The sequence below is a fragment of the Salmo trutta genome, chromosome 22 (genome assembly GCF_901001165.1).
Source record: "Salmo trutta chromosome 22, fSalTru1.1, whole genome shotgun sequence".
Lineage (NCBI taxonomy): Eukaryota > Metazoa > Chordata > Actinopteri > Salmoniformes > Salmonidae > Salmo > Salmo trutta.
Window position 1 is genome coordinate 23,671,924 of NC_042978.1, and position 17,773 is coordinate 23,689,696.

The 17,773-nt window shown below is 43.7% G+C and overlaps 1 protein-coding gene across 2 annotated transcripts in view; it reads left to right on the forward strand.

The window, feature by feature from the left end:
* Positions 1 to 17,773, forward strand: part of mcf2l2 (MCF.2 cell line derived transforming sequence-like 2) — a 131,508-nt gene that overhangs the window by 9,462 nt on the left and 104,273 nt on the right. For both annotated transcript variants that reach the window (XM_029707320.1, XM_029707321.1), the window contains exons 2-3: positions 11,881 to 11,964; positions 15,196 to 15,310. In XM_029707320.1, the coding sequence (XP_029563180.1) occupies positions 11,881 to 11,964; positions 15,196 to 15,310 (199 nt within the window). The remainder of the gene's footprint in view (positions 1 to 11,880; positions 11,965 to 15,195; positions 15,311 to 17,773) is intronic.

Consider the following 17,773-nt stretch of genomic DNA (forward strand, 5'->3'; position numbering starts at 1 on the left):
TCTGTCTGTCCCCGTCTCCCTACTGTCTCCCTACTGTCTCCCTACCGTCTCCCTACCGTCTCCCTACTGTCTCCCTGAGCTGAAGTCTGGACTGACCTTGGCTATACTAGGCACTGAGTAGGAAGGAACTACACAGGCTGCTGTGCAGGAAAGCCACCCCTTGCACACAAACACACACACTCAGACTCTATATTAGAGATGACTGGTGCAGATATTTAGATGCTCTGCTGTGGTGGGATGATGGACGGCTCTCCGCGGTACCAGACCATCCCTTCGCAGTGTCCGGCGTGCGGGTGGCACACGAGTCAGCCAGAAGTATGTCCTCCCTCTCTTCCCTCTCACCCTCCTCCTCAGTTCCTCTCCCTTGCTCCATCCACCTGCCATTTGACGTTTTATTTTACTAATTTAGTAGACACTCTTATCCTTAGTGCAATGCATTCATCTTAAGATAGCTAGATGAGACAACCACATATCACAGTTGTAGTAAGAGCATTTTACTTCAATAAAGTAGTTATCAGCGAAGTCAGTGCTATTAGGAAAAGACAAGTGGGGATCTGTCAGGTAGTTGATTGATGTTGATCTGCTAAGGCCCTGCTATATGTTAATGTTAAAGGCCCTGCTATATGTTAATGCTTTGGTGAGATTTCATTAGTCTGCAGCTGCTATCTGTGGTGTGCCTTTCCTTCTAATATTATTAGACTGATGCATTTATGAATAGGCAGTTGTCACCTTCTCAGATAGGAAAGCAACCTGGCATACACTATCTGCATGTCAAATGGCTTTCATTGTCCAGGATAGAAAAGCTCCACATCACAACTACCTTTGAAAGAATACTGAGTAGAACATGTCTTATAACATGCAAGCATGCACCATTTTGATTGTTTCCTTCTGTGGAGAAGTGGCAATGACAGCAGAAAAAATAGCTTCAGGTTTTTATTCCAAAATCTGAATCGGCGTGTGTCTATGGTTGGATAAAGCTGTCCTGTCTGACTTTTTTAAATGTGTGGAAAAAGACTAGCTGGCAGTATTCCTCAAAGTTGAATGATGTCACAAAATAACCTACCCAGAAGCCGTTGATAGCAGTTTTTGTAAAACCTTACAAGGTCCCACAAACCCTCAGTGCCTGTCTTTTTATAGTGTGTGTGTGTGTGTGTGTGCGTGCGTGTGTGTGCGCATGCTCAGCCTACTCACTCTGACACATAATGTGTAGACATGCACCCTCTCTTATGTGTGATTATCCCGAGAATGGAATGTACATCATTTGTCAGTCACTTCTCCATATGGTGTCCAGTTAGCTGCTGAGCCTTGAAAATACAGTGCATTCGGAAAGTATTCAGACCCCTTGACTTTTTCAACATTTTGTTACATTAAAGCCTTATTCTAAAATGAATTCATTAGTTTTTTCCCCTAATCAATCTACACACAATACCCCATAATGACAAAGCAAACACTGGTTTTTAGGAAAGTTTACTGAAATATATTTACATAAGTATTCAGACCCTTTATTCAATACTTTGTTGAAGCACCTTTGGCAGAGATTATAGCCTTGAGTCTTCTTGGGAGTCACACTACAAGCTTGGCACACCTGTATTTGGGGAGTTTCTCCCATTCTTCTCAGCAGATCCTTTCAACTCTGTGAGGTTGGATGGGGAGCATCGCTGCACAGCAATTTTCAGGTCTCTCCAGAGATGTTCGATTGGGTTCAAGTCCGGGCTCTGGCTGGGCCACTCAAGGACATTCAGAGACTTGTCCTGAAGCCACTTCTGCATTATCTTGGCTGTGTGCTTAGGGTCGTTGTCCTGTTGGAAGGTGAACCTTCATCCCAGTCTGAGGTCCTGAGTACTGGATCAGGTTTTTAATCAAGGATCTCTCTGTACTTTGCTCTGTTCGTCTTTCCCGCGATCCTGACTAGTCTCCCAGTCCCTCACGCTGAAAAACATCCCCACAGTATGATGCTGCATCACCATGCTTCACCGTAGAGACGGTGCCAGGTTTCCTCCAGACGTGACGCTTGGCATTCAGGCCAAAGAGTTCAATCTTGGTTTCATCAGACCAGAGAATCTTGTTTCTCATAGTCTGAGAGTCTTTAGTTGCCTTTTGGCAAACTCCAAGCGGGCTGTCATGTGTCTTTTACTGAGGAGTGGCTTCCGTCTGGCCACTCTACCATAAAGGCCTGATTGGTGGTGTCACACCCTGATCTGTTTCACCTGTCTTGTGCTTGTCTCCACCCCCCACCAGGTGTCTCCCATTTGTTCCCATTATTCCCTGTGTATTTATCCCGGTGTCTTCTGTCTGTCGCCAGTTAGTCTTGTCAAGTCAACCAGCGTGTTTGTCCGTGCTCCTGTTTTTGATAGTCTCTGTTTTTCTAGTTCTCCTCGTTCTGACCCTTTGCCTGCCCTGACACTGTACCTGCCTGACCATTCAGCCTGCCCTGACCTCGAGCATGCTTGCCGCCCTGTACCTTCTGGACTCTGACCTGGTTTATGAACTTCTGACTGTCCTCGACCTGCCTCTTGCCTGCCCCTTGTTTTTCAACAAATATCAGAGACTCTAACCATCTGCCTCTGGTGTCTGCATCTGGTTCTCTCCCTGTGTTGTTATAGATGGAGTGCTGCAGAGATGATTGTCCTTCTGGAAGGTTCTCCCATCTCCACAAAGGAACTCTAAAGCTTTGTCAGAGTGACCATTAGGTTCCTGGTCACCTCCCTGACCAAGGGCCTTCTCCCCCGATTGCTCAGTTTGGCTGGGCGGCCAGCTCTAGGAAGAGTCTTGGTGTTTCCAAACTTATTCCATTTCGAATGATGGAGGCTACTGTGTTCTAGGAGATCTTCAATGCTGCAGAAATGTTTTGGTACCCTTACCAAGATCTGTGCCTCGACACAATCCTGTCTCAGAGCTCTACGGACATTTCCTTCGACCTCATGGCTTGGTTTTTGCTCTGACATGTACTGTCAACTGTGAGATCTTATATAGACAGGTGTGTGCCTTTCCAAATCATGTCCAATCAATTGAATTTACCACAGCTGGACTCCAATCAAGTTGTAGAAACATCTCAAGGATAATTAATGGAAACAGGATGCACCTGAGATCAATTTTGAGTCTCATAGCAAAGGGTCTGTATACTTATGTAAATAAGGTATTTCTGTATTTCTCTTTGTCATTGTGTGAAGGTTGCTAAGGATTTTAACAAATTAAATCCATTTTAGAATATGGCTGTAACATAACAAAATGTGGAAAAAGTCAAGGGGTCTGAACACTTTCCGAATGCGCTGTATGTGGATCTAAAGATTGAAATGTAATTAAATTGTTTGGGTACATTCAAGTGAGGATCTGTTTCCCTTTTTCTTGTTCCTGGACTGGCTGTTTCCAAAGGTCTTTCTGATAAAATTATATTTAGTCTGAACAAAGGAAAAGCCAAACAGCAGTTTCTGTAACTGCCAGGGTGGAAATTCCAAGAAGTATTTGATTGTTAATAAGAGAATGGGGAATCCATCTTAATGTCCTGAATGTATGACTGAAACCATAATGACCATCACATGACCTTGGCATCTCTTCCTTAGATATCCTTTCTGCTCTTAGCACTATAATGACGTCCATTAGTTCTGTTCCTAGGACAAGTTACCATATGAATGTTAGCATAAAATGTATGATCAAAGTCCCTATTTTCAGCCCTATCTTTCCATTTGGTTGGTTGGTTGGTATTCCCTCCACCTGAAGTCCAGATTATAACACAGCTGGGGCTCATTCAACTTTCAAAGGGCTCAAACACAACCAGACTCCCATTGTCTCCCAAAACCTTGCCCCTTGTAATCAAACCGTCATGACAACATACCTTTGGTTTGGTCTGGCCCCCATGCCCGCCTCCCCCTTTGTCTCCTAGGAGCATACTGTCAGGAACATACCTGGGAACATACATGGTTTTGTTTTCCTATGGTAGCTGTATATGTACAGTAGCCTTCCATGTTATGACATCTCTTCAATCTTGTGTTGGTTTTGGAGGCAGTGTTGGCTTCGCTTTCATTTGATATTCACCACTAGGTGAGGTTTGTTATTGGGAGATAAATGGACCTTTCTGACACATCCTTTTATTGTTTTCTTGCACGGCTGCCCTTTTCCTGAGTGTCAATGGGAAACGTGCTCTTTTGGACGTATCTGGAATTCCGAACCAAAATAACTGCTATATCCAGACTTCCTCTCCAACAATATTGTAGGAGATTACATCAGGAGTGTTTGTAGATCTAGGACCCTGGCAATGCCATGTTATTGTAAACTGTATGTACAGGTGACTTGATACCGGTACTCCTTGTATATAGTCTTGTTATTTTGTGTTACTATTTCCTGTTTTGTTTTTTGCAAATTTGTCTTTTTAACTCTGCATTTTTGGAAAAGGGCCCATAAGTAAGCATTTCACGGTAAAGTCTACACCTTTTGTACTCTGCGCATGTGAGAAATAACATTTCATTTGATGTATAAGTCAAATGGAGTACAGGGAGGATTTCTTTATATAAACACAATCAATTCTACCAACTACATCATGTTAGGTAGTTTGAATACTCAATGATAGAGAGTACTTACCACATATTGTATCAAAGATGATGTTTGATGTTCTTCTTAGAGAGAGAGAAATATTAGCGGTGTTGTATTCTCCCTGTGTTATTAGCTTACACCATTGTGTGTATGTCAGAATGAGCGTGAGGGCTTCCCCTCCCCCACTGGGCCAATGGAGGGTGGTGGTGGAGAGATGCTTGGCCTAGTTCTTCCAAAAACACTACCTCACTTTGTTTTATGGGCTCCTGCTCTGCTCAGCATGGAGTGTTGGTCACAGCTTCTCATGTGCCATTAGTTAAGACAGAACTTTTGTTCTGGAGAGGCTGTTTCAACCACTATAAAATGACATTAAAATCACAAGGCTGGACTATTTTTATACAATACGTTATGTGTGTAATTTGATTGGGCTTCTGTGTTAAATGTGGATTTTGAGAAACGTATTACTCCACATGGACACACCTGTATGTGTTTGCGCGCATGTGTGTGTGTGTCTCTGTGTGGGTGGAGGTCGTGTAGCAGGGATCCAACTGGATAAGGAACATTATGGGATGCTCAGGCCTGGTTGGCTGGGCGTCTTTACAGTCACATGTTAATGTTAGGGGAGCTCGAAAAACAGTGCTGTGGTCCCTGATGCTTTTCGTTAAATAGTCCTCTGCTTTAAGTTGCTCATTAGGAGGGCTCCTCATGTAACATTGATATTTTAGTCATTTAACAGATGCTCTTATCCAGAGTGACTTACATGAGCAATTAGGGTTAAGTGCCTTGCTCAAGGACACATCGCCAGATTTTTCACCTTGTCGGCTTGGTTATTCAAACCAGCGTACTTTCGGTTACTGGCCCAACGTTCTTAATCGCTAGGCTACCTGCCACCCTGTCCTCTCCTGGAGGACAGATTTTGTTAAAGGGATGAACTTCTCACCCCAGGGCTCAATTTCTCAACTAAGGGGTTCATATTCTACAAGGAAAGTGTGGAGAGAAAGTGTGATGAATGTGTGGCATTTAGGCTATATGTGGTGGAGATTGTAGGCTTTGTTTTTCACACAAGAATCTAGAGTGTATGTGTTACTTGTGTCTTCTGTTTGGAAGAGAACAGTGGGAAATGTTGTCATCAACATTGATTTGCACTCTCCTTCTGAACAATTGGCTGTCTCCTTATCCTGTCCTCAATAATGGTCTCTTGTTACGTAACCCTGTAACACTGTGTGTGAGATACATGGTGGCTCAGGCAGGTCGGCAGGGCAGACACAGCAGCCCGTCTACCCGTTCAGACACAGCTGACCTCCCTGCTGTAGATTGCTGTTGACCCTCCAAATTATTAAGCACACAGCTAATTATCCCATTATAGCAGATCTACTGGTGCTTTCTCTTACCCCCGTCATGCAGGGGGCCTCGTCTCCTAACGAGCTCTCTTAGTTACGATAAGCTGCTCTCGTTGGGTGGGGGGAGAAAGCTTGTTTACACAATCAATGGTAGGATTTTAAGTATAAACCTTGACATGGATTCAGATTGCATGGACATATGTTTTGTAAGTGATATAATGTGTCCTCAAATTGAATATTAAATTAAGGGACATAAAACGTTTAATCGGATTTACAAAAGAGAATGTTTTTCAAGTTGTCCTTTGACCTTTTTGAGACCATTGTAACACATTTCACCTGGCAAACTGGACATGTTTCAGTGAATCTCACTATTTTAGAATCTAATGGGAAGGGAAGCTGCTTATTTAACATACAATGCCTCAGTAGCTGCCACCGGTGTTTTGGGACATGCTTCCTCTAGGACCATAAACACCCCTGTACTCTCAGCCAGCTGCTCTGACAAGGGGGAGGACTCAGAGGAGGGAGGGGCGGGGGGTGTCATGTTCAGTCAACCACAGAAAGGACAGAGAAAGACAGAGTCAGATTAGAGAGGGGTGCACGGTCAGCGTGTGACTTTAATGAAGAGGGATGATGTTGAAGGGATCTTCTCGCTCTCTCTCTCTCTTCATTCTTTCAAAAGTATGTAGTTAAATGTTTGGGGCTGCCCCCCACTTAAAGAGGCAGTAAGCAGTGTGTTTATGATCTCCCTCCCTCCTCCCTGATGTCCTGATAGGTTGCTTGTATGGTTGCTATGTTCTGAGAGAGCCTTGTGAGAGGTTAGACTGGAGCTGCGTGAAGCAGCTAGGGCTGGAAAAAGTGACAAAAGACTCGGACGCACTGCTTCCTTAGAAAAAACTGTACGAGATGGGTGGGTGCGTGTGTGTGTTTTGGTGTGTGTAAATGGGGGGAGGGAGTGTAGGAGTGTGTGTGTGTGTGTCTGCCTGTCTGTCTGTGTTGTTACTCAGGAAGTCTGAAGAGAAGAAAGGGATGATAATGGTAGAAAAGCAAGTCTGGACTAAGTTCTACTGGTGTGATTTACCTCTGTCGCCTGGATTAGTGTGACTTCTCTCTGTTCACACCCGACTATCGTGGCGCTATGATGAAGAGAACCAGACATGTCATAGGTAAGGTATTGATACTCCCCTCGCTCGCTGGCTCTCTGTCGGGAGCTATAGGGTGTTTACATGCCAAACAGAGAGACACATTTGTTGTGTCCTAGACTTTATTTCCATTACAACAGAATATCAAGAGGTTGATATATTCTCAAGTGTCTTCTGAGGAGCTCAAGGGACTCTTGCCCGTCTGTCCATAGCTAATGCTCAGGGAAAAAATGCCTCAATTGTTTTGCAGTTTTCTGTGCGGGAGATGCAACTGTGCTTCAGGATTTTGTGATTTTCTGATGGCGGCCGGGTGTGACAATTAGATTGTTGTGTTATAAACCTTATGTAGGCTACAAATATATAACATGTGTTGCAATTGCTTTGTGTTTGGTATCCTGTCCTCTACTCATTATTTCATAACAGCCTTGTTGTTCATTTGTAGGCTAAGCAATGATGCATTTTTTAGCCTTTGTATAAATCGATTTAGAGGGAAAGTAGGGTAAAGTGAAGTAGGATACTTGATTTAGGGAATTCTCGGACCTCGCACATTGTCCTAATATTCACCATAGCTAATGAAAAAAAGGTAAAGCACCTGGTTGGTTGGACTCCATCTAGGTTATTGAGGTTAAAAATGTATTTGAAGAAATTATCTACTTTCCAGAGAGAGTAACTGGTGCCCTGATCTGCACCAAGCATACAGTACTCTACAATGGGAATCCTAAAAGTTTAGGGTAGTTATAGCTTTATTGTTGTCAGTCAAATACAGTTGAAGTCGGAAGTTTACATACACTTAGGTTGGAGTCATTAAAACTCATTTTTTAACCACTCCACAAATTTCTTGTTAACAAACTATAGTTTTGGCAAGTCGGTTAGGACATCTACTTTGTCCATGACACAAGTAATTTTTCCAACAATTGTTTACAGACAGATTATTTCACTTATCACTGTATCACAATTCCAGTGGGTCAGAAGTTTACATACACTAAGTTGACTGTGCCTTTAAACAGCTTGGAAAATTCCAGAAAATGATGTCATGGCTTGAGGAGCTTCTGATAGGCTAATTGACATCATTTGAGTCAATTGGAGGTGTACCTGTGGATGTATTTCAAGGCCTACCTTCAAACACAGTGCCTCTTTGCTTGACATCATGGGAAAATCTAAAAAAATCAGCCAAGACCTCAGAAAAACAATTGTAGACGTCCACAAGTTCATCCTTGGAAGCAATTTCCAAATGCCTGAAGGTACCACATTCATCTGTACAAACAATAGTACTCAAGTATAAATACCATGGGACCACGCAGCCGTCATACCGCTCAGGAAGGAGACGCGTTCTGTCTCCTAGAGATGAATGTACTTTGGTGTGAAAAGTGCATATCAATCCCAGAACAACAGCAAAGGACCTTGTGAAGATACTGGAGGAAACAGGTACAAAAGTATCTATATCCACAGTAAAACGAGTCCTATGTCGACAGAACCTGAAAGGCCGCTCAGCAAGGAAGAAGCCACTGCTCCAAAACTGCCATAGAAAAGCCAGACTACAGTTTGCAACTGCACATGGGGACAAAGATCGTACTTTCCAGAGAAAGGTCCTCTGGACTGATGAAACAAAAATGGAACTGTTTGGCCATAATGACCATTGTTATGTTTGGAGGAAAATGGGGAGGCTTGCAATCTGAAGAACACCATCCCAACCGTGAAGCACGGGGGTGGCAGCATCATGTTGTGGGGGTGCTTTGCTGCAGGAGGGACTGATGTACTTCACAAAATAGATGGCATCATGAGGCAGGAAAAGGACAACTATTATTCTGACATTTCACATTCTTAAAATAAAGTGGTGATCCTAACTGAACTAAGACAGGGAATTTTTACTAGGATTAAATGTCAGGAATTGTGAAAAACTAAGTTTAAATGCATTTGGCTAAGGTGTATGTAAACTTCCGACTTAAACTCTAGGTCCATATTTTACAATATTGCATTGCACTTTGAACCTTGTGCGATTGACAATCTTTAATGTGCCCTATTAACGACACATCACAATAATACATCCATACAGTATGCCACACAGCTTAGTTAAGGGGAAATATGGTATGTACTTAAAGTCCTCATTTCCAGTAGATGTGTGACTGTGGCTGAGAGTGAATGTGTGTGTTTCTGCTCATTAAACCTGATGAATTGGAGCAGAAGGCTGAAGGCTGCCTAGGACAAGGTGGACACTGGGATGAGGTTTGATGAGGTGTGTGGAGAACAGAGGACGGTGCCCCTCTGTGTTGCCATGGCATTAATCCATGGTGTCTCCACATGTTGCTGGCACAACCTGCCACAGAATCAACACACCCACCAGACTAAACATATGACTGACTAGGCCCAGGAGTTTTCCCTCACCACGTGATATAGAAAACCTGGAAGAACTGGACTTTCTTCTGGTCAGATCACAATAGCATACAACCAATAGCATTCCAGTAACTAGAATCAATGTGTTGTTGTGCTGTTTTTTATTACTGTATACTATAATGCTTTTTGGTATTTAGTCAATAGAATTTGATCATGCATTTTTCCATTGTTTGCTCTGCGACGCCAAAGAACAAGACTGACCATTGTGATCTTGTTTTGTGATCTTGCTGTTTTTTTTAATATTCAATTCAGTATTATGTCATATTATTTATGTATATGTTCTTGGAGAGCTAATTCCTTCCAGAGCCTGTAGCTGGCAGGATGGAGGCAGGAGGGTGGGTTGTGTCTTTGTGCTCTGCATGCTGTTCCTCTAGAAGTGAATGCTGTGACCTTTCTCTGAAGCCTGCAGAGGCCATTATGAGACCTGGCTTTGTGATTTACTTACATGTCTGAGGCTGGGATTCCTGCAGCAGGATGATAAGATCTGGAGTTAGCGTGTTAACATGCTCCCAGACGCAGATCCTCCTTCCTCTCGCCACCACTCTGCTGAGGGAGGATGTATGTGTGTGTCCGCGCGCATGCGTGCAGGTTTGTGTGTGTGTGTGTGTACTGTGATGCACACGTTTTAGTATATTGTCGTAAAAAGAGCCGTGGAAATATGTGTAAATGAGGTAACATGCTAAGAATAATACTGTCAATGTAATTTGGCCTTGATACCAAACAATGGACCAAATCCCTGTGGAGACTTGAAGTTGCTGGTACCATGACAACACTACAGCTTACAACTTCCATACAGTAGAAACATGCTTCTGTGAGGCTCTCTGTGCTATCTATAGCCCTGGCTGCAAGACCCACTCAAAGCTCGCTCAGTCTTTGATAAAGTGTAGTCTGTTGTAATGCACTCCTTTATACCGTGGCCAGACAGAGGGTGTTTTGTTCACAGTGGAAAGCTAGCTGCAGTGTGCTTCAGGGTGATACCAAACTATTAAGGCAGAGAGTGATGAAGCTTCATTAACCCTCCCCCCTCCCCTCCAAGCATCCAGAATGGCTACTGAGTCTTCCAAGAACAACACAATGAAAGAAACATATGTCTGAAAGTAGGGATACAGTAGCTACAGAAGCTTGTAATGGAAATTGAATGAAGGCACACAAAGATCTGTGTTCACAGCTAAAGGTATTGACTGCGAGGGGCAGTGGTAGACATGGAGACCACTGTTAGCAAGAGAACAGACACTGTGCTTTGAGAGACTAGTCAAGGATCATATCACCTCCACCCTACCTGACACCTTAGACCCACTCCAATTTGCTTACCGCCCCAATAGGTCCACAGACGACGCAATCGCAATCACACTGCACACTGCCCTAACCCATCTGGACAAGAGGAATACCTATGTAAGAATGCTGTTCATCGACTACAGCTCAGCGTTTAACACCATAGTACCCTCCAAACTCGTCATTAAGCTCGAGACCCTGGGTCTCGACCCCGCCCTGTGCAACTGGGTCCTGGACTTTCTGACGGGACTCCCCCAGGTAGTGAGGGTAGGAAACAACATCTCCACCCCGCTGATCCTCAACACTGGGGCCCCACAAGGATGCTTTCTAAGCCCTCTACTGTCCTCCCTGTTCACCCATGACTGCGTGGCCATGCACGCCTCCAACTCAATCATCAAGTTTACAGACGACACTACAGTGGTAGGCTTGATTACCAACAACGACGAGACGGCCTACAGGGAGGAGGTGAGGGCCCTCGGAGTGTGGTGTCAGGAAAATAACCTCACTCAACGTCAACAAAACAAAGGAGATGATCGTGGACTTCAGGAAACAGCAGAGAGGGAGCACCCCCCTATCCACATCGACGGGAGAGCAGTGGAGAAGATGGAAAGTTTTAAGTTCCTCCGCGTACACATCACGGACAAACTGAAATGGTCCACCCACACAGACAGCGTGGTGAAGAAGGCGCAACAGCGCCTCTTCAACCTCAAGAGGCTGAAGAAATTTGGCTTGTCACCAAAAACACTCGCAAACTTTTACAGATGCACAATCGAGAGCATCCTGTCAGGCTGTATCACCGCCTGGTATGGCAACTGCTCCACCCACAACCGTAAGGCTCTCTGAGGTCTGCACAACCCATCACCGGGGGCAAACTACCTGCCCTCCAGGACACCTACACCACCACAAGCATTTCACTACACTCGCATTAACATCTGCTAACCATGTGTATGTGACCAATAAAATTTGATTTGATTTGTGGAAATGTCCAGAGCCGTGCCTTGGCCTCATTTTCCACAGGTCATACTGACCTGTCAGACATGTGGATGGATTGTCCACCGATGATGACTGGGCCAGTGTATGGCCGCAGGGCTTGATTTGTGGGGACACATTGTACGCTGTTGTTTAATGCTGCTCTCTTTCCTATACATTCCTATGATATTGTGATTGCTGACTGGAAGTTTTCTCCCTGTTGTTTTCCTCTCCCTCCCCAGATGAGATCATGCAGCAGGAGATCAGGCCCCTGCTTGCCGTCGACATCATAGAGCAGCTGCATCGGCAGTTTGCCCTGCTCTCAGGTACGTAGCTAGGCCTCCGTCTCCTCTCCTTATCCCTACTTCCCTCACACACAGACGGGCAGACATTTGAGTTCCTCTCCCTTTGCGAAGGAGCAAATATGGGAATGACAAAATAATCACATTTTAGTCAGAGGTGATCATATATACTTTACAGTTATACAGAACAGCACAATGTAAAGTTTGTTAATTCATTTTGATCACGATCAGAAAAAATACATTTGTCATATCCGTTATGAATTAAAGGCCATTTCCATTGTTGACGTTAAGACATGATTGAGTTGTGACCGGACTTGAACCTTTTAACTACTGATCAATAGGATTGCCTCTTAATCACTTCCTGTCTCAGACAGTAGAGAGGTCTGGTCTGCTCCATGGTCTGTTCCAGAACAATAACAGCATTATCACATTACACCATGAACCATTTCCTGGCAGGATGTCTTTGTCTCTCTGGCCATATTCATGAGCTTTGTTCAGAGTGGATAAATTGGCCACTTTTTCTATTCAGTTAAGTTGGGATGCAGAAGCAATGACTGTGTACATACTATACATTATTATTAACATGTATTTGAGAATATTGAGTCCACTAAATCATGTCCGTACACTCACAGATCACCTCAGTCTGAAGACTCTCTCAAACCTTTTACCATCTCGGTTTTATTTCCCCTAAACCCAAATAAATGTGTCTTAAACTTCTGCCATAGCCACCTTTTGAGTTACCGGAGACATAGAAGAGTAGTGGCGACATGAACAGAGGTGCAGGGCCTAAGCTGGAACAGTAACAGAGGGAGTTGTTGGTAGTTATTGGGCTAGCCTGGCCTCAGAGCCATACTACACAAAACATACTATGCATATTTCTAAGCACCTCCAAGACATATGATATGTACTAATGGTCTAGTTACTTTAGACAGAAACAAAAGTAGGGAGGCTGGTCAGGGAAGATGTGTGGATGTATACCGCGACCGTCTAGCAATCCAAAGGTTGGTGTTGGAGTCGCGTCGGGAACAACTGTAGCATTTTAGCTAACCCTTATTCTAACCTTGACCCATTTCACCTAAACTGCTACGTAAATTCTCCTAACGTTTGTCGTTTTAGTAGTTTTCCTAACCTTTTACATAAATGATCCTAACCTTTGTTGTTAGTTCTCCTAACTACCAATGTAAATTCTCCCAGTCATTCTCCTTTGTTGAAACAAGCAACTTGATCTCAGAGAAAGACAGATAATACTATACATCCCCCAAGATGTATGATAAATTACATCATCCAATTCTTAAGCTATTGTATGACCGGGTGAGACGTATATGATACGTCCTCCAATTCCTATGATATTGTAGAACCGCTATTCCATTCATAATGTAACCTAACGTAACGTAATATAAATGGAGTAAAAGATCCAAATCCAACGAATTGCCCTGAGACCAGGTTGATTGGACGGGAGCTCTACGCCACAGCCTCTGGCTCCACAGGGATTGTTTCCATTCTTTCCGACCCATGTCAAACCACCAAGGGTCAGCCAGCTGCGATCCTGCCAAGCTGGTGTCTTACTCCAAAAACCCTGGCTCAGCAAAGCTAGTTTTCAAACTTATGTCATTTTACTGTGGAAAAAGCACAAGTATATTTAATTATCTACACAGCAAGCCTGTTTTTATTCTCAAGGTCACTTGGGTTGTTTTGTACGATTTTAAAACATTGGTCTCCATTCCTTTTCTCCATATTGTGATGCTGATACCTGACAGAGTCACAAGCAGTGGTGGAAAAAGTACCCAAATGTCATACTTGAGTAAAAGTAAAGATGCCTTAATAGAAAATGACTCAAGTAAAAGTGAAAGTCACCCAGTAAAATACTACTTACTCAAAAAAACTACTTAAGTAGTACTTTAAAGTATTTTTACTTAAGTACTGTACTTTACGCCACTGGTTACAAGCAAAGGCCACCTCGCTGTTGACGTTATTCCAGTATTACCTCCACACCTATAGAAGCATTATTTCTGCATTACTTACCTTATACCTGATGAGGTGATGCTGAGTTGAGCTTTCTAGACAGGGCAGTATTGTACAGCTCTGATTGTTATCTGGTGTACTGTTGTCAGTGAGAGAGGTAGGCAACAGAAGCCCTGACATATGTGAGGATTCCCTGTGGTGGTTTTTTCTGCCATATGCAGGTAAATAATTGGATGTGTCTGGCTGGGAAGACTGATAGATGAGTTGTCACCCAGTGGGATGGATGGCAGATGAGATGGCACAGGAAATAAACTACATGCTGCTTTTAGCACAAAGACATCTGAGTTTGGGAGGAGGCTGTTATGCTTGTCTATGTGATTTGCTTCAGTGTTAGTACATTTTTAGAACTGAGAGACAGAGAGAAGAAGGAAGAGGAGGAGTTAGGAAGGGAAAAAGTTAGTCAGTAAAAGTAAAGAGCTACAGTTACCTCACCACTAATATGAAAGGCAGCATTTCCTGACGTGCTCCTCCAGAATAAGAGCAGTGTATGTCCAAATAATGTAAGTGTCCAGACTCAGGGGTGCCTCAGATAGAAAATCAGACTGCCTCAGGCAGATGAGGTGCAATTTACAGCAGTTCCCCTCTGTCATCCCAAACTGAACTGTTTTGAAGTTGAGAATTCACCCTAAAATCTATTTCATAAGGCCAACCTCTATACTCCTATCTCCACTCAGGAATGCAGGCACTGGGGCATGATCATGAGTGAGGAGGAACACTTTAGATATAGGGTGACTTGCTGTTCCACTATGCTTTCTCATAGTGATACACTTTGACTGATAAATATCTGATTGGAGAGATATAGGATCATGGATTATATTATGGCTGCCTCTGATTGCTTCATTTGTTTCAGGATTTAGTAAGACAAATTTGATTATTTGAAATGTACATCTCTCCTCTTATTTCTTCATTTAGATTGTCATATCAACATTTTCACTCATCAAACTTATTTAGTTTCATGTTTCATATACGTTTTGATTCAATCATGACTTCTGGCAAAAAAATGATCAAATCCGAATTTGTGCTGACATTAGCCCAATGCCACCACCTTGTGGTTGATTAGTAGAAATATAACTTTTCTATTGATATAAAGTCACCCATCAGATCTGAAACAGCAGAATGTCGTTTTTTATCCAAATAAATATTTATTTTACTGTAGAAGCCTGGTGTAAATGAATGAATGTAACACAATGGACACATTTCTGTCAATCTATTGATGTAACCCTATGTGTGCAGGAGGAAGAGGGAAAGATGGCGCCCCCATCATCACCTTCCCTGAATACTCAGGCTTCGGCGACCTCCTAGACGAGGACTTCCAGAATGTTGTCACATATCTGACTAGCATCCCCAGGTAAGGTATGCAGCTTCACTACAACCATAAATATGCTCCCATGGTTATGCAGTTCAGATCAATTCTGCAATTCTGGTGCACATTATTTTCCCACAGTGGAGAACAGAAGCTTACTGTAATGCTACTGTGTATTTGATCAGGACAGGTCAAAGAGTGCTGCTTCTAGCAGCACAGTGATGCATTCATTTGAATGAGTGCTGCTTGAAGAAACACAGGCTTAAATAAACATACAGTGCCTTCAGAAAGTATTCACACCCCTTGACTTTTTCCACATTTTGTTGCGATACAGCCTGAATTTACACACAATACCCCATAATGTCAAAGTGGAATTACATTTTTAGAAGTTTTTACAAGTGAAATAAAAATAAAAAGCTGAAATGGCTTGAGTCAATAAGTATTCAACCCCTCTGTTAAGACAAGCTTAAATAAGTGCAGGAGTAAAAATTTGCTTAACAAATCACATAATAAGTTGCATGGACTCAGTCTGTCTGCAATAATAATGGTTTACATTACACCTGATGTAAAACCAGTGACCCAGGGACCCCATCATATATTAGCAAACAGGTTTTTTTCTCACGTCTTGTCTTATCATCAGGTGAATGATAATGGCAAGTGGAAGTAATCAACATTTTTTAATTATTAGATTTTGTAAATAGTTTTTCATTATTTTGACCTCCCTACATTATAGTTGAAAGTGTGAACTCTAACATAGCCTCAAATCAAATCAAATGCTATTGGTCACATACACATGGTTAGTAGATGTTATTGTGAGTGTAGCGAAATGCTTGTGCTTCTAGTTCCGACAGTGCAGCAATATCTAACAAGTAATCTAACAATTCCACAACTACCCAATACACACAAATCTAAGTAAAGGAATGGAATAAGAATATATACATATAAATATATGGATGAGCAATGACCGAGCGACATAGGCAAGATGCAATAGATGGCATAAAATACAGTATATACATATGAGATGAGTAATGCAAGATATGTAAACATTATTAAAGTGACTAGTGATCCACTTTATTAAAATGGCCAATGATTTCAAGTCTGTATGTAGGCAGCAGCCTCTCTGTGTTAGTGATGGCTGTTTAACAGTCTGATGGCCTTGAGAAAGAAGCTGTTTTTCAGTCTCTCGGTCCCAGCTTTGATGCACCTGTACTGACTTTGCCTTCTGGATGTTAGTGGGGTGAACAGGCAGTGGCTTGGGTGGTTGTTGTCCTTGATGATCTTTTTGGCCTTCCTGTGACATCGGGTGCTGTAGGTGTCCTGGAGGGCAGGTAGTTTGCCCCCGGTGATGTGTTGTGCAGACCCCACCACCCTCTGGAGAGCCCTGTGGTTGTGGGCGGTGCATTTGCCATACCAGGAGGTGATTCAGCCTGACAGAAAGCTCTCAATTGTGCATCTTTTTTTTTTACCCCTGTTTCTCCCCAATTTTGTGGTATCCAATCGGTAGTTACAGGCTTGTCTCATCGCTGCAACTCCCGTACGGACTCGGGAGAGGCGAAGGTCGAGAGCCGTGCGTTCTCCGAAACACAATCCAGCCGTACACACCGTACACCGGTCACCATACACCTGGCGACCGTGTCAGCGTGCACTGCGCCCGGCCCGCCACAAAAGTCGGGACAAGGACATCCCTGCCGGCCAAACCCTCCACTAACTTGGATTACGCTGGGCCAATTGTGCGCTGGCCCATGGGTCTCCCGGTCGCAGCCGGCTGCGACAGAGCCTGGGCTCAAACCCAGAATCTCTAGTGGCACACCTAGCACTGCGATGCAGTGCCTTAGACCACTGTGCCACTCAGAAGGCCCTCAATTGTGCACCTATAAAAGTTTGTGAGGGTTTTAGGTGACAAGCCAAATTTCTTCAGCCTCCTGAGGTTGAAGAGGCGCTGTTGTGCCTTCTTCACTACATTGTCTGTGTGGGTGGACCATTTCAGTTTTTCCGTGATGTGTACGCAGAGGAACCTAAAACTTTCCACCTTCTCCACTGCTGTCCCATCGATGTGGATAGGGGGGTGCTCCCTCTGCTGTTTCCTGATGTCCACGATCATCTCCTTTGTTTTGTTGACGTTGAGCGAGAGGTTGTTTTCCTAACACCACACTCCGAGAGCCCTCAGCTCCTCCCTGTAGGCTGTCTCGTCATTGTTGGTAATCAAGCCTACTACTGTTGTGTCGTCTGTAAACTTGATGATTGAGTTGGAGGCGTGCATGGCCACGCAGTCATGGGTGAACAGGGAGTACTACGGAGGGTGCTGAGCACACACCCTTGTGGAGCCCCAGTGTTGAGGATCAGCGAAGTGGAGATGTTGTTTCCTACCCTCACCACCTGGGGGCGGCCCGTCAGAAAGTCCAGGACCAAATTACACAGGGCGGGGTTGAGACCCAGGGCCTCAAGTTTAATGTTGAGGTTGGAGGGTACTATGGTGTTGAATGCTGAGCTGTAGTCAATGAACAGTAT